General features: G+C 44.6%; 1 protein-coding gene across 1 annotated transcript; it reads right to left on the bottom strand.

Annotated features, from left to right (window-relative positions):
- Positions 1-36: 36 nt before the first annotated feature.
- On the bottom strand, positions 37-22,121 carry PTPN11 (protein tyrosine phosphatase non-receptor type 11). Its single transcript, XM_027714860.2, has 16 exons — positions 21,984-22,121; positions 17,463-17,585; positions 16,184-16,378; positions 14,897-15,089; positions 14,024-14,140; positions 13,431-13,544; positions 9,979-10,075; positions 9,353-9,432; positions 9,062-9,220; positions 5,933-6,064; positions 5,108-5,262; positions 4,444-4,511; positions 4,151-4,302; positions 839-951; positions 549-650; positions 37-256 (listed from the first exon to the last, which is right to left on the bottom strand). The coding sequence occupies exons 1-15, from the start codon at positions 21,995-21,997 to the stop codon at positions 581-583; spliced, it is 1,782 nt and encodes a 593-aa protein (XP_027570661.1). The 5' UTR covers positions 21,998-22,121; the 3' UTR covers positions 37-256; positions 549-580.
- Positions 22,122-22,216: the final 95 nt, after the last annotated feature.

Below are 22,216 nucleotides of genomic sequence, written 5' to 3'. Positions count from 1 at the left end.
CAACAGTTTGCAGGATTCAAAACTGACTCTACAAAGTAGTTGTCTACATTGTAGAAGGGATTTCCTTTTATTTGGAAAATGAGCAAATCAGGTATTGGAGAGAAGAGATAAAAACCAATCTTTAGATGGTCTGAAGTTTTGCCTACTGTTGAAGGATTAAAACCGTAAATAAAAAGGTACCAAGCCCTCAGAGTTCACTGTTCATGTGAAGCTTCTTCCATCTCTTTCTTGACCTTTTTAAAAACCAGATTAATTTCTGGGAAAGAAAAAAAAAAAGAATTATATAGGAAAAACCCAGCAGTTATTTCTTATTCTGACATACAGAAATGCTCAATTTTGACTTGAAAAAGGCTTAAACTAAACCCAAAGTTTCAAACCTGGCTTAGAAACTGTGTGAGGCTTTGGCAGTAGAAGGTGAGATTATTAAAATTAAATTGAAATTAGCTTTTGGAATTTAGGCAGGGATAAATTAGAAGCATTTTGGACATTATTGTGTGTATTTTCCCCAAAGTCCAGGCTGTACACCCCCCCACCCTGACCATACACACCTGCCTTGGCATGGGAGGCTCCGAACATCTTCTCATCTGAAACTCTTCTGCTGTTGCATCAGCCCCACATTTTCATATACTCTAGCACTATCTTCTCTCATTCTGAAATGAAACAAAGATTTAGAGTCCCAAGAATCCAGTTTGAGGACAATTATTTTGCTCAATTTGTTTTCAGAGCAAAGCCCAAGGCAACAGTCCAGGGCAGGTTCTGGGCGAGCTCAGCCTCATTTGAGGTTCCTGATGAGTCAGTAGAGCTCAAAACTTCCACATGAGAGCAGAGATGAACTTACTCTGGACAGGTTGGGGTCGGGGTGCAGGGTGGGAGAGGGCTCTGATCCCCACTCGTCTGGTCCGATAAAGAATATTTAATGTTTGTGTACTCGTGACCTTTCCTCTTGCTCTTCTGTGAAGCAAAACACACCAAAAAGCCAGGTTTGGAATTAATCATGGAAAACAGTCATTGAAGCAGTGAAGCAATTACATGAGTAACTAAGCAAGGATGGTTTTAGAGGGAAGGTTTGTGAGGAGACAGCTCAGTTTGCAGACACGCAAACATGGAGAAGACCTAAAGGTTGGCTTGAGCTATGGATTACAAGACCTGAAAATCCTCATTTTTCCACATTCCCCTTTCCACCACAACATCCCAACCCTATGAACCAGCACTTGTACTCAACCTTCATCTTCCTTGGCAGAAGAAACCCCACTTTCATTCTTTAGCAGCCAGTGGGCTCCCCACTGATCTCATTTCCAGCTTGGAGATGTGGCCAACGGAGTAACAATGCTGTTTGCAGGATCTCTAATAAAATAATACCTGAGCCCATTAGGTTTGATATAAAAAGCAGCCAAGCTGTTATTTGGATGGTGCAGCATATGCTCCAGGCTGCAGCCAATTGTGCTGGCACTGAGCTCCAGATCCCGACGCTCCACGCGGGAACTACGCTGGGAAAGGGAGGGGATGTGGAGCTTTCCTTTTCCACACAAATATTCACAAGATGAATATACTACAGCACGGGAATTAAAGCTTTACAGGGTACTAGGTTTGATTTTTTGTGTGGATTTGAGTTCCTTTACTGCTCCACCAAGTCCTGAGTAGCTGGCCTGGCCCAATCTCACGACAGCAGAGGCTGTCGGAGCCTCCTGGGAGTTCTGGCTCCTGAATTCCCATTAAGAACATTCCTATGGCAATGCAGGTTGAAGCTTTTCCAAGATGCTCTTCTGAAACATGCTCAGAACTTGATAAATTTGTTCTAGTGTTTCACTGAACTTCTCCCCTCTCTGCTTTTTCTTGCTTTCAAACAGACCCCCAACTCCCAATTGATTGCCTGCTAAAAAATAACATTTAAAGAAACACCAAAGGTTCAAACTCTCTGTATTTTACAGTGTTATGGCTAAACCATAAATAATGCCAAAAATACTCTGGAGCCCCAAAGTAGGGCTGGATTTCTACCCAAACCGCACAATGAAGGGCAGTTCAACTACAGGTGTGCTGGGCAGTAAAAGCAATCTAAAAAAAAAACTGTCAGATCTATTCCTTAAACTGACTGAAACAGATAAAAAAAGCCAAGAAAAAGTAGATATCTGGCTTCTCTTCCTTCCACTTAATTCACTGTAATCATCCTTCCTAATTCAGAGTAACAGAAATGTGGTGAGAACTTGTTTCCTGGATGCAAGAGAATATACATTTTCACAGGGAAAAAGCCCCAACCTAAACCAAATTCCTTCTGTTTTTCTACTATGCCTGTGGGAAGACAAGCAATATTTAACACAGCACTTAACTCCAGGAAAACTGAAGGCTCTCAGCATTGCAACGTTGGCAGAGTAGGGAAAGTCTGTCCTGAACACTAAGGAAAAGCAGGAATATCTCTGGGGAGGGATGCAGCTCCTCACAGATCCAGCTGGTTGTAAATCCTCCAGGACACGACACATAATGTGACTTCCCAATTCCTTTTCAGAGCTGCCTGAGCTCATCCAGATGGGAAGCAGAGGGGGAACAGGACCCCACGCTGGTCCCTACAAAGAGGCTCTAATTGTTGGGTTTTCCCTCTTTGCAATTAAAGCAAGTGTAGAGAAGAAGGTTCCAGAAATTCAAGTTTCTCAAAACACAGTGTTTCATTCCCAAATGGGGTGAAATTCCAGCATTCTATCAATGAGACATTTCTTCTGTGCTCTCTCAAAACGTGCTCTGGAGCATTCCCAGTTCACCACATTCCTGCACACACCACAAGCTTTGCTTTGGGCTGAGAAGCTTTACATTGTTTTGTTCCTGCCACCAGTCATAGGTCAAGACCTCCTGAACTAAAGCAATGTTTTATTTCCAGTTCCTTCAATACCTGAGCCTTCTGAGTTGGTAATGGATGAACCACAACAGAGCCTCATCACTGCTCCACTTGATACCAAAACACCACTCAAACCTCATCACAGCAAAAAAGGCAGAGTTAAAGCTCTGCTTTGTAACTGCTACAGCAGAAAGGGGCTCAAGAGCTGAGGATGCAGAGCTTGTGGAACTGCACACACACACAGACACCAGGCAGCTCCAAGGAGAGGGGAGACAACAAAGCCACGGAAAAAAATCCACCTGAGGGATTTCTTGTTCACTTTGTGTCTAATCACCACCAGAGCACACAAGAGTGTCCTGGGGAGAGCAGTCAAGGCTCCATCCTCTCAGTGAACAGGGCAAATAATCATGTAGGGAAACACAACCTCAGCTCTGCCACACTCCAGAGAGCCAAGGCTGGGCTGGGACACTCCAGCCCTGAGCTGGGATTAACACCTCACACTGGCACTAAGCTGGGCTGGGGGTTTATCTCCTGAGCAGCAAAGCAGCAGCAGAGACAAAGATATTGAAATTCTGAAACAAAAAGGTAAAAATCCCAGATGACCAGAGGTCAGGGCACAGAACAGAGACAGAATAATGTCAGTTCCTTATTCCAAACTCCTGTAAAACACTGTGTAATTTGAGTGAAGGAATTACTTTAACAGGAAGGGTGAGGTGAAGGTCTTGTGGTTGTCACCATTATTCCAAAGCCTTTCCCATCTTATCACACCAAATCACTCCTGTAACTGCTTTTTATTGGACACTGCACTGCAAAATCACCACTCATCCCTCAACCTTTCAGCCCAATGTACTGGTTTCTTACTAATAAACTCCAAAACTGGAATTAGAGTGACCAGCATTTGATTATCTTGTCTTAAAAACACAGTTAACAGATTTGAAATCTCTTTAAAACACAACAAATCACAAGGTTCTGTATTAATTAACAGACCTTTATCTTTTATTCTTCTTGCACAAGAAATTAGATAACATTAAGGAAATTAGAGATCTGGGTGCAGGGGCTGGGGACAGGGAGGATAGCAGAGGATTGCATTTAGTAATTTAAGGAGAGGATTCCACCTAATAAACTTAAGTCATTCTTAAGCACAATGAATTGAAATACAGAAGAGGGTTCCCAGGTTCAGACCCAGCCTTTCCACCACACATTGGTTATAAAGTCAGCAGCCAAGCCTCCAAAAATCACAGGCAGCAAACAAGCAACTCTGCTCCCTGTTGAAATGCAATTTTCTATTTATTATAGTAAACAATTTGATATTCAGGACAAACAGACCTGCTCCTCCTCGATCCTGCGCTGGAGGGTTTCGATGTAGTGCTGCACTGCCATGTAAATAAACCTGTACTGGGCCTCTGTCTGCACCATTCCTGACCTCTGGGATCTCACCATCTGGATGGTCTTTGGAACATCAATATCACAGTCCACACCTGAGGAGAATCATCACAACATTAAAACGGGAAAATAAACACACCAAGGTTGTAAATCACTGGAATCCTCTGTCAACACTCCTGTGGTTTTATCTGATGTTTCTGTCAAAGTCCCACAGGAAAATAAAAGGGGTGACCCACCTTTTTCTCTGATGATGTCAATAAGAATATCAATCACAATGAACGTTCCTGTTCGTCCGATCCCAGCACTGGAAAAAGAGAAAAAAAGGTTATTTGTTCTGCTCTTTCTGAACAGACCCCAAAACACCAACCCAAGGAAGAATCTCATATTAGGCTTCCAAATTATAGCCAGACTTAAACCACACAGCCAAAAGTGACCAGAGACCTCCTCAGTCTAACATGGAAGAGACAGAATTCATTAGGACTTTTGTACCTCAGGACTTTTAAACATCCCTGAATCAGAAAAAAAACCACATAAGGTCAGATCTAAGATTTCTTTGCCTTATAAAAAGTCTCTCATTTATAAGCCCAGTCTGAGGAGAGCCCTCCCAGATGGGATGGGATACTAGCATTTCCCTGATCCCACATCTGAAATGTGCCAGCCAAGGTTCCACCTTCTCATTCAACACCAAAAATCCTTATTTATACAAACAAGCTCACTCTGAAAGTCAACTGCTTCATGTGACACCCATCCAGAACACGACATTGTGCAAAACAGAAAGCAAAAACACCTGGACAGATGGAATTCCAAGCAGTTCCAAGGGAGAGTTGTCCTTTTTTTAGAGGTTTCAGTTCCCCAGGCCAAAGAGAGGAGCAGCAGGAGAAGCTCAGCCCATCACCTCACCTGCAGTGGACCACGACTGGTCCGGCATCAGGAATGCTCTCCTGCTTGTGGTGCACCTCCTCCAGGAAGTCCAGGACACCGCCAGGATCGCTGGGAACGCCGTGGTCGGGCCAGGTCCTGAAGTGGTACTGCCAGACTGTTCTCTCTGTGTTCCCCTGGGAGGGACAAGGCATGGAAACAAACCCCTTCAGAACAAATCCAGCTAAAGGAGCATTTATGGGGCAAAGCTGAGTCAGATGGGAAGGTGGCACTTCCAAATCCAACCTGCTGCTCAGTATCCACAACTCCGAAAGGAAGGAATAAGCCAGAGCCCTCCTGGCCTGACAAGTCAGTCACTAAATCCTGATTATTTGCTTCTCACATGGTTTGTTCTGCTCCCTGATCCAAATTGTTCCTTAACAACTCTAATTCCACACTAACTGTTTCCTTCCTCACCTTTTTATCCTTCCTTTAAGTGAACTTCCTACACGTTGGACCCACACACAACCTTTTCTTCTGGTGCAACCACCTCCATGAGAGGGAACAAATTCCTGGCTGGATTGAAGTGTGATCAGTTAAAAGCATCGTCCCTCTTTACACATTCCCTCCAAGCTCTGCAGCAGAGCATCTCCTGCCAAAAACTGCTTAGGTAGAAGAATCCTCAATTATCCCAAGGACAAAGAGAAAGAGGGATGGAACTAAACGTGGAGCTTCAAAGAAAGACAGGGCTCAATTTATTAATCTCTTGGTGCTTTTATTGATTCCAAAGAAAGGGTCGATTTGTGCCAATTTTTGGGGGGGGATCTGCAACCTAAACTGAAAGGACAGAGTTACTCTCACACTTACCTGCCCAACTTTAGAAAGTTTAAGTTCTCTTAGCGTGTAATCATGTGCTGCGCTCTCCTTAACATTCCGGACACGCATCACCCCGTATTCCTTCAGGGAATATTCATCAGGCCAGTACTTGACACATTTACTCTGCAAGATTTAAAACCAAAAAACAGCACAAAAGGAATAATCAGCCAGAAAAAAAACGGCTGTTTTGCAAACTGCTTAACATGTTTCTGGAGCTTTAATTTCAGAACACACAGAGGACAATTCCTCCCACCAACTGCTGACAAGGTAAAGTGCATTTAAGTGTCTCTTCTCCATAACAACCACTGGATGATTTCAAACAGGTACAGGCAATTTCCCCTCTTATCAGCTTTTGTGATCATATTAGAACCTGCTGTGCCTGGATAATTTCAAAACCCGAAGATTAAAATATTGTATCTCCAGGTTTCAAAACACTGAATTCCCAGCAGAAAGCTGCAGCCTTACAGGTGATCCTACAACCAAAACCCACCAGGCTGAAAAATAAATACAAGTAAACCATTTTTAGCAGAAATTCAACTTGGATGCTTGCTTTTCCATGCCTGCTTTTCTATGCCTTGGAGCAGGAAGGACTAACACAGGTCTAATTCAATCCCCAGGGAACTGCTCCCTGTGCAGGGCACTGAAGCCTCGTGTGCCTGTGGCTTCTGGTGTTCTGCTTCTCCATCCAGATTATCTGTGGCCAGGGATATATTCCATCCACTGAGGGATGGATTCACCTATGGCCACTTGGATTTGGTTCCTGTGACAGGTCAGGAAAGAGCAACTCCAGGGAATGCAGCATGAAATGAGAAATTACAGCAGGTGCAGCTTCCAGCAACGGCAAACACAGCCCAAACACCAAGTCCCACAAAGAAATATTGTCTATTTGCAGCTCCTCCTGCATATTTATGAGAAAACACGGCACAAGGAAGTTTCTTCTGCCAACCCAAGATAGAGGAAGATGGTTGAAAACACAATTTGCAGCCTATTTAGGCAACAAGCTGCTTTTGTGTTATTTTTGCCCTTCTTTCCCTGTCATAAGGGTAGAAACTAAAGAAAAGATGTTGTTCTTGGTGGGTTCCAACATAAATAACTTGCAGTTTCAACACAGAGCTCTGAACACGAGAGCAGTTGGTAGAGCAAGTCTGAACAGTGACATGATGTTAAAATTAGCTTTATTCTGCCAGAGGGGTTGCATTTATTACTGGCTCCATGGATTGGCTCCAAAACCCCACTATTTTAATTTATAAGTATTTGCTGTTTCTGCAGAACTCGCTGCAGAGCTGAGATGTCTCTCAGTTCCTCCTTTCCTTGGGCAATGTGCTCCTGAATTTCAGCTCTGGTGCAGAGAGTTCTCCTTCCTGCAGGTCTGAAATCTTGGCCTGAGATAAAAAAGCTTTGCTTTTCTATCAGGACTGTTATTTGCAATTCTTTAAGAAGTGAAATATGCAGCAAAAAACAATAAAGGGTAGAGAAAAAATCATCAATGCAGCACTGATGGAGTGATCAGGCATTGAAGTGTTTTCTCCAGCAAACTTTGGGAAGAATAATGGAGAAACTGCAGAGGAGAAAAGGCCATTCAGGAGGTTATTGAAAAAATAATAAATGACTTGAAGAAAAGAGAGGTGTACTCTTCCAAAACAACCCCATAATTTATTTCTTTTCTTCCCAAACAAAGAACCAAGAGGGATGTCACTTGGAAAGGGGGAGCTTCTCCCTCCTTCAGTGCATTCTCAGGAAGGAAACACAAATCCTGTCCCTTTATAAGGGGGATGAATGGGCAGAAGTTTAAAAGGCTAAAAAAAGGATTCACAAGACAAAGTCTAAACCAAATAAAGGCAGCTTTGACATCTCAGCTGGGGGGAGAAGTCAATAAAATTCACTATTTGTCTTCAGTCCATACACACAAAGCTTGTTCTTGTAACAGGGGTGAGGAACCCCTGCAATTATCACTCACCCCTAGAAAAACTTCTCTGCACTTTTAATTTGGCTTTTTTCCCAAGTGATGCTCCCCTAACAAGGTACCAGCTTTCCATTCAGAACCAAATCAGGAAATAGGGAAAAAGGTAAAAAGCTGGACAATGGTGATGGCAGAAGCATAGAAAATTAAAAAAAAAAAAAAGGAGAGAGAGCAGAAAGTGTTTATCAAACAGAAAAAGGATCAGAAGCACCAAATTCCAAAGATAAATCCATACAAACACAGGAAGCTGCGTGTGAGTGCTGCCAGGATATCAGTGTTCAACTATTTCCTATTCTTTCCTGCCACATGTCTTTAGGAGCCAGAAACAAAGTAAAAACCTCAGGTTTGGCAGAGGACAGGGAGCGAGATGAGATCAAAGGTAAAGGGGGGTTCTTGGGATAAACCACCACAGGAAAGTTTCAGTTTTGAGAGCATTAAACCCTGCCCAGGGGGTGGACAGGAAGCTGTGTCCATGCAGAACAGGGCAGGCAAAGCACCTGACTCAGGAATAAAAGTGCTAAATCCCACCTGGCTGGGGATTCCAACCAGGCATTTCCAGCTGGAATCACCAGCTCACCACAGAGTAATAAAGTTTTCCAGCCTAGAAAGTTGAATCAGAAGAGGGAACAGCACTGGAGTAACATGACCTGAACAAGATGAATGTGGGGCAACAACTCTCACATGATAATGTGGTTTTTAGGTAAGAAACATCGTCTCTGTTCATCTTGTAATAAAAAAGCCCCATAATTCTGCTTTTCCAGTGAAGTATATCCAGGCTTGATCAGCTGAAATTAATGGGAAGACCTTTGTTACAGGAAGAGGGAGTTTACCCCTCCAAGCACACAGAATTCCTGCCTGGCTCCATCTCACATTCCAGTGCCTCATTCCCTGAACAAGTTTAAAATACACAGATTCACATTCAGTAGACAAAATTAAATCAGTCAACCCTTAGAAAAGGGAGGCCTGATGGTATGACAGGAGGATATCCTCAATTCCCACAGGCACCAATAGAAAAAGGACACTCAGCACCTTCCAGAGCTCCAATGAATCTGGTGGCACACCAGATTCCAGCTATAAATCAATTTATCTCAGTCACTTTAGTCCTTACTTGCCCTCAAATGCCATGACCTTTCCCAAGGCCAGTTCAAGCCTGATTTTACCTTTCCTCTTTCCACTTCTTTTGTGGTCATAACAATAACTCTGGAATTCTCCTGGAACACCATCCTCCAGAAATCATTCACTGTGTTCTGTAGGCAACCTTGAGTAGCAATGTAGCTTTTTTTTGGCTTTGAGTTGTTGCACTTGGTTTCAAACTCAGGCTAGAGAGAAAAAAAAAAAACCAAACAACAGTTCAGCAAGTGGTGACAAGACTCACCTGAATTTAGGTGAATATGATAAAGAGGAGACATGGGATGTGCCAAGAAGGCTCCTGGAGGTGGGAATATACTCACCATAATAATATTAGCATTGATATAGTCTGAAACAGGTTCATTGGGATCCCCATCGTGGAGAACAACTCTGGTGTGATCAACTGGAAGAATAAATATGGATGTTAAGCACTTGCATCCTACACTTGTGAACACACAGAAGCCTTGAAGTTGTCAAACTCGGTAAATTAGTGATTAGAATATTCCAGACTTCCTCTTTTGCCATTTCTTGCCATGACAAGCTCAACCAAAACAAGGCTCCACGTCCCCTGGTAAGTCAGGAGCACGTGGACAGTCAAACAAACAGCCTCTGGATTTGCACATTGCAGTTTTGTCCAACAAATTAATCCTCTTAAATTTAAGTATTTCAGCTTGTTGAATAACAGTTTAGGGGATGGGAGGCTTTGAAATGAAAGCTGAAGATAAAAGAAAACAACAATTGGGGATGGAAATAGGGGTATCTACAAAGTGCAAGTGTTGGAACACAAACTGGAAATCACACGGGCTCCTTCTGACAACATAAAGGGGGAAATTATCATTAAAGAGAAGCAAAAGCACAGTGGTGCTTAATTAACCCTGTGTTTGGGAGTTAAGAAAATAAAGCCTAGAAGGGCAGCAGGCTGAGGTGACAAAGACAAATCAATACTTACAGGGTAGGATGTTTTTGTATCTATTTTTGTTCTTGTTCTCCTGGCGCTGCCCTTCCTTACGGCTGTAGAGGAGTTTGCATTCCTGCTGCTGCAGAGTCTGAAGGGAAACAGCACAAAGACCTGGCTCAATAAAAGCAGGATGGACTGTTCACCACCATCCCAGCAATCCCTTCTCCCAGAGAAAGGGGGAATTAGGTAAGTACAAACAGGGTTATGCATAAATCCTTCTAGTCCAGAAACATACCCGAGTGAGGATTTCTCCCGCAGGGAAGGAGCTCATTTCTCAGTTCCTGGTACACAATTAATGTGACAGGGACAACAGCAATTCCATACTTCTCCAGCCATGCTCCTCAGTGGCATTTCTCCCTATTTCAATGAAGCTTAGCTCCAAGTTTTAATCCCAAAGCAGCACTGGCCTGACTTAAAGGAACATTCAGGCTCTAGAAGCTGCTCCCCCTGATTATTCCCACCCTTAAGACTCTCCCAGGCATTTCTTTTACTTAAAGCTTGGCCATGTCAGGCACATTTGCTCACTCCTGTTTCAGTCCCTGTTATTGTTGCTGCCTCACTTAATGACCTTGGACAATTAGGCTCATCCTAAAGGCAAAGGAATATCAGAGATGCAAAATTTTACGCTTGTGAAGCAAAAGACTGAAAGCACATCCCTATAAATCGTTTGTTGTGGAATCCAAGCAAAAGTTAAACTTTTCAGCAGGTTAAAAAATTGAAGCAATTAAGTGTGTGGAAACCACAGTTTCAAACCCATCTTCCTTCACAGAGTTAATTATTATTGCTTGGAGCCTCCCTGAGGAGAGATCCATGAGCAGCAGCGACTCCTAACAAGCCCATTAAGGGATGTACACAATGCAGCCATCAATCTGCAACATCCTCCTCGATTCCACTGCACCATCCAAGCACAAAGCTCCCCAAATAACCATTTTTCAGAAGGAAAAACATTACAAGGACTGTCAACATTTCTGTCTGCTGGTTCACGGGACAAGAGGTACATTCTTGCCTGAAGACAAGTAATTTATAACCACCATCTGGGCTGGCAGCTCATAAACAGCACAGACAGAGATCCATGGGCAACCTGGAGTTTGCTCCCTGCCTCCAGCCACCAAGGTGGACAGCTGGAGCTTCCCTGAGGTGAGTGGAAAAGAATGGCACTAAAACTGCCAGGAGATTGTTTCATTTCCAAAAAAGCCCAAGGTTTAGTGCTGACCTCACTAACAGCAGTTAGTTAGTTAGAAGGGGAAAGGGGAGAGCAAAGTCTCACAGGTAAAAGCTTTAATTTCTTCCATTTACTTTTCCTGTAAGACTTCTCCTGGCTTTTAAGGACCCACTGATAGATCCATTACAAGACAAAGTTATTCAACACCAGAGGTCAGGAAAGTCCTAACTGTGAATTAATAGCTCAGTTATATTTAATAGAGCAACAATCCCTTCCTGAACTCATCACACAAGAGAACCCCTCTCATTAATTCAGAGCTCCCAGCACCAACTACAAGGAGAAGACAACTGGGCACATTTTTTCCTTTTTTATGCCCTCTGAATAAGAGCAAGACATGCTTAAGACTTCAGGAAAGCCAACAGACACCCTTTGCTTGGCTAATTTGGGCTAAATCCCACAGCAACCACAGGCACAATATCTGTGCCTGTGTCATGATAGAACAGAACACACACTAATCACTTGGCCAAAGCAGGTAATTCCCATATGGAAGTCCACTCAATCTTCCCAACCCTCCAGGCCCCAGGTCCAAGTTCATGTGTTGAATTCTGCAAGGAAAGCAACTCAGAGGTTGAGGCCAATTTACCTCCAGTTAAAGCTCACAAGCAGTGGATGAGAACTGCTCCCATGGGATCCCCCATCCCACTGTCAGGGGAAAGCAGAGGCTCAAGGCCCAGCAGTGGCCAGAGCAGGGATTGTGACCATTCTGATCATTCAGCAGCCCTGGCTCAAGGACTGTCCCTCCACACTGGGCACATGGGGAGAGGAGAAAGCCTAATCCTCATTTTATCACTTCCCAGTGCCACAAGTTCACCTTCTGATATTCCACCCACACTCGTAGTGAAATGTGTTACCCCTTTGGTAACTCTTCACTTTTCATGGATTTCTTTCTCCCTTCCTGACAATAATCTCAGAGCACACTGGTCAGCACATTCAGCTAATGGATATCTCTGGTCCAAAAGGAGTTTCTCCAAACAGCATCACAGACCAAACCAGCCTCTGGCACAGCCCAGCACTTCCCAGTTTCCTGTTGCCATCTGCTGGTGGAATTCCAAACTCCACCGGTGGTTTCCTTATGTGTGTGTGTGTGCGTGTGTGGTATAAACCAGTCCATGATACAGACCCTGGAGTGTTCCAGGACGGGTTGGACAGGGCTTGGAGTAACCAGGGCTAGTGGAAGGTGTCCCTGCCCATGGTAGGGATGAGATGAACTCGTTGGAAGGGACCTTAAAGCTCATCTCATTCCACCCCCTCCCATGGGCAGGGACACCTTCCACTATCCCAGGTTGCTCAAGCCCCATCCAACCTGGCCTGGAACACTTCCAGGGATGGGACAGACACAGCTTCTCTGGGCAACCTGTGCCAGGGTCTCACCACCCTCACAGGGAGGAATTTCTTCCCAATATCCCATCTAAACCTACTCTCAATTTGAAGCCATTCCCCCCCTCCATTTACACTCTTTCTGGGAGGAAATTGGAATTTGGAATTGGAAATTGGAATTTTGGCTGCAGGGCAGAAATCAAACACCAAAACAAACCAAAAATAGATCTCCAGAAGTCCAAGGAATACATTTAATCAATGCTGCTTCCTCTCAGAGCTTGTTACCACTACACAACAGCTTTAAGGTCCCCAAAAATGACCATCAAAAGGCCAGAATGTCCATCAAAAAGCCATAAGGAAAGGGTGTTTACTGACTGAAAAATCCCATGGGATTTAAAGCCATAGTCCCCAACTTGCCAAAGGAAGAAGGAACCCAATGGATTGTCCTGGTGGGCCAGTGGCACAGGAGGCTCCCTCCTGGTGCAGTTGGGAGGATACCCAGGAGGGATTGTGCCAGGTACTGGATGAATAGCACTGAAGAACATCATTAACTCTCAGACTGAGGGAAAAAGGCAAATATTTCCCTCCCCAGGGATGAAGCTGGTAAAATTTAAACACATGGAGATGGGAGCTAGACCAAGGATCTGAAGTGATGGAAGTAGCATTGAAGAACATCATTAACTCTCAAACTCAGGGAAAAAGGCAAATATTTCTCTCCCCAGGAGTGGAGCTGGTAAAATTTAAACACATGGAGATGGGAGAAGAACAGAGATGTGAGGTGGCAGAGGGGGAGAGGGAAGTTTGTTACTGCCGGGAAGACAGTAACAAACCTAAAAACCCTACAAAATCTTAGCTTTTAGTAGTGTAGATTTAATCCCCTAACCCTTGGAATGCACTGAAGTACCTCAAACTCCTCCCAGAAGCCCTGCTTGACTTTGTCCGTGGTCTCGGCCAGTTTGCTGAGCTCCCGCACGCGGCTCTCGATCTCGGCGGCGTTAATTCGGGTCGTGTTCAGGGGCTGAGAGACACAGACAGCAGAGGCTGAACAAACAACTACTGTGAAAAGACAACTAAAACACAGTCCTCTAAGCTAAGGATGTTTTATCCAGGAATTCTTGGATCCAAGCACCTCTTTGACTTCAAAACTTCGGAGTTCACGCAACGAGGGGTAGCGAGGAAGGGACAGTGAGCAAGGGCTTTTAGAATCATAGTTTTTATTTAATACATTAAGTCCCTCATTTCTGGACTCTCCCTGCAATCCCTGTGGACCACAATGACACTGGGACGTTCTGACACATCAGAGACAAGTTTATCTCTTTACAGGCATAAAGGAAATTGTTTCCCATTTAAATGACTTTGTTTCATGAAGTTTAGTTCTGCATTTTTGCAATAGGAAAGAAAAGGTCTTGCATATGGACCTTGCATATGAAAAAGCTGCACTGCCACAATATATTTTGAAGGTAGCAGAGCTCTGGGGTGTCTTCTCCATTCACTCACCTGTTTGAGCTGCAACACTGTGCCCAAAGTCTCCACCATGGGGTTCTTCTTGTAATGTTCCACCAGGTCTGTCAGAGAGTCAAACTTCTCCCCTCCACCAACGTCGTATTTCAGCTCCTTCAAAGACAGATGCTCATCAAAACAAATGCACTTCCCACAGTGACACCTGCACTGACAGCACCTTTGGGCTGCGCATCATAGCAGAAATTATCTTTCAACCAGATATAGAAGACTCATAAAATCCTTCTAAGGGATGGCAGAACCTCAATAACAGAAACACACACACACTATGGAGGGCATGAACCTTTTGGTCATCTCACTGAAAATCAGTTTATCTGGGGTTCAGTCAGCTCAAGATACTGGAGCTACAGGATGAGAATCCAGGAATTAGGAATTTGAATTGATTTCCAAAGCTAAATGTGCCCTGAAAGGCTGGTACTGCCTGGCACCTGCCTATTTTAAGGAGGCAATGCCAAGTTATTTTCCTCAATGTCATAAATGCTACTACTAGTCAACTGCAAATCAAAGAGGGTTTCTTAAAAAAATAAAAATATTCTGGTAGTTTTTACATGGTCCTTGTAGGCCATTTCTGCCTCCAAACTATTTCAGTTATTGCAGCTTAGTTGTTTTAATACAATTAAGTTGTTGCACTGCCTTCTGGGATAACAGAAGTAAAAGAAAATGACATAAAACAACCCCTGATGGAATTTTGGTGCTGTCACGTGAGTTCATTGGATCAAACACCTGATCTGTGTCACCCACAGGGAAAGGGGGATGGATCCAGCAATCCGTGGGGAGGTGGAAGGTGAACCTCCTGTTCAAATCCCACAGCCCATGGAATTCTCTGCTAAAAGGAGCCCGTGGTTTCCATACCTGGCAGTGGATCATGACATGTGTCACCTTGGATTTGCCATCATTGCTCTCTCCTTTATCATCTCCTGTCCTCACAGAGAGGACAAAGTCCCCAGGGTGGCTCTGGCTCTCCCGCACAAGGAAACTTCCATGTTTTCCTTTCTCTGTTAAGAGCTTTTCAGCTTCTCTTCCAGAGAGATGTCCATGAAACCACCTTTAAATAAACATACAGAGAGAGACTCCGCTTATCATTCCAGCCATGGCTGAATCCACTTGTTCGAATTATTTATTATAAAATAAAATCCTTGTGTTCACTGAACATTGTCCAGCTCTACAGGAAGCCTCAGTTTATAAAAATAATATATAAAATCAGCCTTGGAAGTACATGCACACACAGGAGTGAAGACAGAAACACTTCAAAGCACTTCCACAGGTGCTGACATTTGAATTTCACACACTTTGATTTGGATCCTTCACAACAGTCCCAGTGGATTCCCTGGTGTCCAACAAACACCAGCTCACATTGCAACCTCCTCCTCAGCCAAGGTGTTCATTCTGCTTTTATTTCCTTCATGAAGCCACACTTTCCTGATAAACCTGTGGGAACTTCACATCCTAGAGACCTTACCCTTCCATCCCATTAGGAAGTAGACAGGATAATCTCAGCAATCTCATTTCTTCAGGAAATAAGGCCAAAAAACCAGCAATTCTCCCCACCACTGTTAAATACAAGACACTCTGAGTAGTGAGAGAACTTGTGTGGATATTTTCCCTTGTTCCTTCACTTCCAGGGATAAACAGATACCTGCTGGCCACAGAGGTTTATTTCTGACACCTCCGTAATTCCTCAGGTTTAACATCTCAGATTCTCCTTATTAACCATGTTCCTCAAACCGGGATTTGAGGAATTTGAGGATTTGTATGTCATTCACATTCTCACACTGCTAGAGTTATATAGTTATAACTAGAACTATAAAGTTATGTCCAGAAATTGACCTGGGAATTCCTTGCAGCTTCAGAAGAACTTCTACAATAAAACATTCTCGTAGTTAAAATAAAGGGAATTATTCCCTCCTTTTAGGTCTTGTATCACACAAGGAAGAATGTTGAAGGAAACAGGTTCTGAGGCTTAAATTGTTTCACCTTTAGCCATGTTTATTAACCTCCTTTGCAAGGAATCTCCCAGAAATTACTCCAAGACAGGGGCCACCCTTTCCTCAAATGAAGACTGGCTGCAGTGTTAGGAGGGACACAGGGCATTTATTAAGAAGCAGGTGGGTCCTGAGGTTCCACCACCACTTCTCTGACCTTTCTGATGTAGGATCAGCACAATTCAGTGGATATTTCAACTCTATGACATCTCCATTCTTCTCCTTGAGCTGCCCATGGTGTTCCATGTAGTACTGGACCAGCTCAGCCAGCGTGGCAAACTTCTCTCCCCCGTACAGGTCATAGTAGTCCCCTGTGTTCTGGATCTTGATGTGGGTCACGGCTCCAGTTCGTCTGGTATTGGAAACACAGGGGAAAAAAAAAAAACACAAATCAGCTGATGGCAAATCAATCCCTTTTATATTTAGTGTTCTGCTGCCTGAGCTGGAGAAATCCATACTCACATTTGCAGCACTTTGCAACTGAACATTGCAGAGGAGCAGAGTTAGTGCCCCTCTGAAGTCGCTTCAGACACATTGCAGTGGCTTGTCTGTCCAGCAGCCAGGAAAAATAGGAAAAAACATCATACTGAAGGGATCCTTGAAGCCAGTGTAAGCTCTGCAGCCTCACAATCTCCATTAGGAACCCCTCAGAGCCCCAAAATCGCTCATACAAGCACAAGGGTGGAGGGGTCAGAATTCAGCATTCAAAGAGACCCATCAGAGCTGGTTTGCTCCTTTCCCAGAACTTCCCAGCAGCTCCTGAGGTCCCTCCTCAGTAAACAGTTTTGCTCCCACAGTCTCCAATATTAAGGAAAAACAGCTCCCTGCAGGATTCCCCTCCTATGCCTCAAGGTCTGTTATCTCAGAAGCATCCAAGCACCAGAATTCTTATCACCAATCCCACTTTTCCCTTTTCCTTTATCTACTTCCTCTTGCTGTCCTTTCCCCATCCCCACCACTGGACACACAGGGGACAACTGGCACAAAAGGCCTATTTTGGAAGCTGAAAAAGCATCACAGTTGCCCTCAAAAACTTGCTGACTTTTCCTGTATGAGGAGAGGCTGCAGAGCATTTCCTGCATGTGCTTGATCCCTAATTCCCATCATCTCTGCTGCTTCCAGATGCTTATCAAACAGATTTTTAAAGGGCTAAAAGTAATGCTGTTATCAACCTACTTCTGCTTCCCCTGAACCTTTTTGTCCCTCTAAAACCAGAATTCACTCCCCTCCAATCTATAGTTTCCCCAAGTTGGGTAAAATTTGAGAACCTCGGCAGGGAAAATGGGAGGAAAAGAAGAGGGAAAAGTCAGCATTAAAAAGTGATTTGCACATTATTTCACCTCTTACAAGTAGTTCATCCACAACTTTTTCCCTGCAGAACAGCACTAAATGAAGACCTTTATCTGGGGAGACGGAGTGAAAATATTTCAGCTCACCTGACAGAGAGGGTAAAGTCTCCTGGGTTACTTTTGCTGGGCCGTGCCAGGAAGCTGCCATCCACCCCTCTTGTTAACAGCAGGTTTTCTGCCTCCACCCCAGTAATATTTGGATGAAACCATCTAAAAGAGATTAAAAATAAAGAATCTTAATAAATAAACAGAAGATCTTCTGGTTTTCAGAGTTAACTTCCACAGGATTAAACAGAGTGATCCAATGGCTTCAAAACGAGGAAGGGCTGAATTTTGATGCTAAATTAATAAAAATCTCCATTCATTATTTGTTTCATATTGCATTGCAATTTTATGTATTGGCAAGAGAAGCTCTGAAAGGGAAAGAACTCCATTCATACATACTGGGTTAAAATGGTATCAAAGACACACAACATAAACACAGACCAGAAGTCCTATTTCCTTACTCCAGGAAGACATGACACACAAAGAAACTCAGAGACAAACAGGAAAAATACCTAAAAATAAAACAAAACATCCCCTGTGCCACTTGACAACATTTTAAAGGTTAATAATGCAACAAAACCTCATGTTTTAGGGCACAGGCTGAGAAGGGTCAGGAAGCAACTCCACTTGAGAACAACCTACTCCTCTTCCACCTTCGCCAAAGAATGCGGTGCTGGGGTCGGATAAATCCCACTTAAATACAACCCCAGAGGAATCTCAGATTGATCTTCACCACCCACAAAGGGCCCTGAATGACTAACACAGAGCCAAGGTTGGATCTGGGCTGTGGCCAAGAGGATCCATGTCCCACCTCTGGCATTAACTTCAGACAGACTCATCCGGAGCCGTTCCATAACACACCTGCCTTTGCTCTTAGCCGGAATTCCCAAGTTTTATTACACTCCTGGAGCACTAAACAACATCCCTGTGCTCTGGATGAAAGGCTTTGTCACAATTGTACTTGGCAATTACGAGACCACCTTTAATTTTCAGAATTAAAATCAGGAAAACCCTCATCCCTTTTCCTTTATCTCCTTCTACTGAGCGGGAAGAACTGAGGTTGCTGCTCTTGGTACAGAAAGTTTTGGCTTCTCCAAAGTAACCCAGAAGACTCCATAACCAGTCTCTTTACAGATATAGGAGTGTTATAGCTACAAAAATTTCCATAGCTTTCCTGAGCCTTCCTGATCCAGTCAGCATTTCATGCTAAATTGCTAAATCAGCAAAATACGAGAGTGCAAATCTAAATTTAGGACTATTAATTCAATTGCTTCAGCAATTCCTTCTCTACTGAAAAGCTGACAATATTCCCACCACGGCTTCATCCAGCCTGTTCTCTTCAGAAATGGATTCTCATGAAAACATTCTGAAGAGTTTTAGAGATTCTAGAATATTATTAATTATATTTATTAAGTAAATGATTCTTCTTGTTCACCTTGCTTTTTTTTGCCTAGTTAATAATATTCTGCTTACACCAAGAAAATCTAGTGAAAACTCCCTATTTTTCACTGAAAAACAACAGAAAAATCAAAACTATGCAGCATGGGACAGGAGAAAATATTAAAATACTTCCAAGTTATCACAGCAGGTGGGGATGAATTAATTAATAATGCTACATTTACGTAATGACTATTCAAAGGTCAAGAAAAGGTCTGGTTTGATGCAGTGTCGAAAACCAAACCACACAAGCATCAGCACCTGGGGTGAACTGAACATTAAATAATATATTTCAGCATGACAGGTAATAGCTGATGATATATTTACAACACTTCCATTCCCAAAATTTTACTTTCATTAGGAGAAAACAAAAAAAATCTACACAAAAAAAGTGCAGCAACATTTTGAACAGTTCACAAGGTTTCTAATTATGCACAGGATTCAAGGGAAAACTTTGCAAATTTTTGAGTTCACATAAAAAAATATATAAACGTACAAAGGAGGAATTACTGGAATTAGTTTTCCAGGTTTATTATATGGTGACATTCCATAAACTTTAATTAATAGAGTATCTTCTGTATCTTAGAAATTCTAATGTATCTGGAAGTAAGTGTACACGAGCTGTTAAAAAGATGTGAACAAACAGAAAAATAATACTTTAATGCACAGAGGGGACCACAAATAACTTGTTATTTAACAAGTATTTAAAGGAGAGGTTAAAAAGATGATACACTGTGTAAAACCCCAAATCTCACCCCCAAACACAAAGCAATTCCTACTGAAGATGCCAAAGCCAAGTAGCAAAGCCAAGCTCCACCTGGGAGGGTGATAGGTTTTATTGCACTTTATATAACTTTGGTTCTGATGGCAACTTGTCCTCCTGCTCCCTCATCTCTGTATTTTTGGCTTTGAGTAGGAAGGTGCATTTGTCAGGCACCCCAAATAGAAAAATGGGGGTGTCAGTGATCCCTGCTCGGCGGTTCCGGCCCCGGGACCAGGATCTGCATTTGAAGTGCTGCCACCACATGTGTCCTTTGAACCTTGGGCTGCATCCCTTCCAAAAAAAAAAAAAACTGGAGGAGAGAGCACACACCCCCCAGTAACACAACCCCCAGCCAGGACCTTCTCCTGCACTTCCTTTTATAGGGATGGAATGTATTTTGGGCTTTTTATCCTGCTTTCCCTCTCCAGTCTCTCCCAGCAGCAGGTGCAGAGCTCTCCCAGCCAAGGGCAGTAAATACAATCACAGGAGTAACACAACACACACAAACCCACACTCTCATTAAACTGGCTCCTCACCATCATTCCCAGTAGCAATTCCAAGTCAGGGGTCAGAACACACCATTCCCAGTCCCTTATTAATTTACAAAGTTGGTAAAAGAGCAGGGTCTCATTTACAAAACTCAGGGGCATCAGCTAAGCAAGGAACCTTTTGATGAAAAATAATTCACGGTAGGAAATCCAGCCTTCCCACAATTATCCCTTTTTTTGTAATCGTGGTCCAGAGAAGACCAGCAGGATCTGTGCTCCCCAAGTCCCACACTGCCAGCACATTCCCTCTCACCAAATGAAGACAGAAAAAGAGAGAAATCAATACAATTTTCCATGCTGGCACTGGGTTTTTCTAATCACCTTTCCAAGAGCAGGAGAGATGAAGTCAGTCCTGTCTCAGCTGTCACAGCCCCAGCACTCGGGAGGCACTGATGGGTGGGTTAATTACTCCTATTTTTAGGCTCATCAGTTGATATTTCTCAGCTTTTTTTTCAGTCTCCCTCACAAGTTACAATTTCAAGCTCTGAGCAGAAGCAGTGTTTCCAAAAGTGTTTCCAAAAGGTAACTTGTATCCTTGTTCTGCCAGGAAGGATACAAGTTGTCAGCAGGGCCATCCAGAACACCCAACATGCACTGGAGATCCTACATACGCCCAAAAAAACCCCAAATCCAACTATAAAAGGCCATGCATTGAACCCAACCCATACAGATCCACCTTCTTAAGCAGGACAAGAAAGAGGACAAGTCACCATGAAGAAATTAGAGTTTAACAGGTATTACTTATTAAAAGAGGTGAATTCAAGAGGTGAATCAATCAAAGCTGTGGCTGCCCCATCCCTGGAAGTGTTCAAGGGGGTTTGGAACAACCTGGTGTAGTGGAAACCCTCATGGCAAGGGGTGGAATGGGATGAGCTTTAAGTTCCCTTCCAACCCAAACCATTCAGTGGTTCTGTGAATCTCAGAATGGGTATTAAAAAGGACAAAGATGATTATATTCTTTTCCATGACAGTAATTCCTCTCAAGTCTAACGTTCACCTAAACCTCTCAGCCCCAAAGGACACTTACTGCCAGACAAACACCAAATTACCTTATGGACACTGAGAAACTACAACAAAAAAAAGCTGGTTATCATCGTGGTTTTCAACTCCACAGGGTTTTGAAATTAACGTGAGTGCTGATGATAAACGAGGAGCCCAGGGAGGAGGCTCAGGAACACTCATTGTACAGCTGGGTCACCTCTGAGGGTCTGGAAGTCCCCAGTGCCTGTCCCGTGATGGCAACACGAGTCCCCCCGGCCCCGGCACTGGGTGGGGGCCACACACAATGAATTTATCTCTCAACTCCCGGGAACGTGGGGAGACCTCCCTGAACCCCCGAAATCGGTGGGACCGGGGCAGCTCCGGCTACCGAAGCCACATGGACGCCTCGCCTTCCCCCGGACATCCCCCCGTCAATCGGCGGGGGTGAGGGTGCAGGAGCGGGGGAAGCCCCTGGGAATGGGAGAAGTGCAGGAGAAGGGGGATCTCCCCGCGAACGGGCCGGGAGCGCGGACATTCCCACGGGAAAGGGAGGGGCGGGAGTTGGGGGGTGCGGGAGCAGGGTGATTCCCTCGGGAACGGGCGGGGTGGGGAGTGCAGGAGCGGGGGGATCCCTCCGAGAACGTGCAGGGTGGGAGGTGGGGGGTGCGGGAGCAGGGACATCCCCCCGGGAGCGAGCGGGATGGGCGCCGCCGGAGCGTGTCCCGGGAGTCCCGCCCGTTCGTGGGGAGCCCCCCCGTGCCCGCAGCCCCCCGGGTGCGGTGGCGGAGGCTCCCCGAGGCTCAGCGGCCCCTGCGCTCCCCCTGACCGCCTCACCTCCGCGATGTCATCTTCCCGCGGAGCCCCGGCGGGTGGCGGTGCCCGGGCCGCCCGTGCCCGCCCGCCGCTCACATCGGGGTCCCGGCGGGGCCTGCGGGGAGCGCGAACAGCGGCGGCCTCGGGACCCGGAGCGCGGCGAGCGCGGCGCGGCCCGCCCCGCGTCACCGCCCGTGCCGTCATCGCCCCGCGCCGCGCCCGCCCCGCCCCGCGGGGCCGCCCCGCACGGGGGG

Source organism: Pipra filicauda, unplaced genomic scaffold, assembly GCF_003945595.2.
Source record: "Pipra filicauda isolate LSUMZ 115617 unplaced genomic scaffold, ASM394559v2 scaffold646_size190468_pilon, whole genome shotgun sequence".
In the NCBI taxonomy this organism is placed as follows: domain Eukaryota; kingdom Metazoa; phylum Chordata; class Aves; order Passeriformes; family Pipridae; genus Pipra; species Pipra filicauda.
This window is presented reverse-complemented; position numbering and strand designations above follow the sequence as displayed.

What these genes read in the sequence shown, in the direction of transcription:
- PTPN11 (XM_027714860.2), bottom strand. An exon ending in ATGTCATGATCCACTGCCAG is followed by an intron (nt 14,141 to 14,896) that starts GTATGGAAACCA and finishes CTGTCTTTGAAG; the next exon opens with GAGCTGAAATACGACGTTGG. An exon ending in AAGAAGTGGAAAGAGGAAAG is followed by an intron (nt 6,065 to 9,061) that starts GTAAAATCAGGC and finishes TAAATCTTGCAG; the next exon opens with AGTAAATGTGTCAAGTACTG.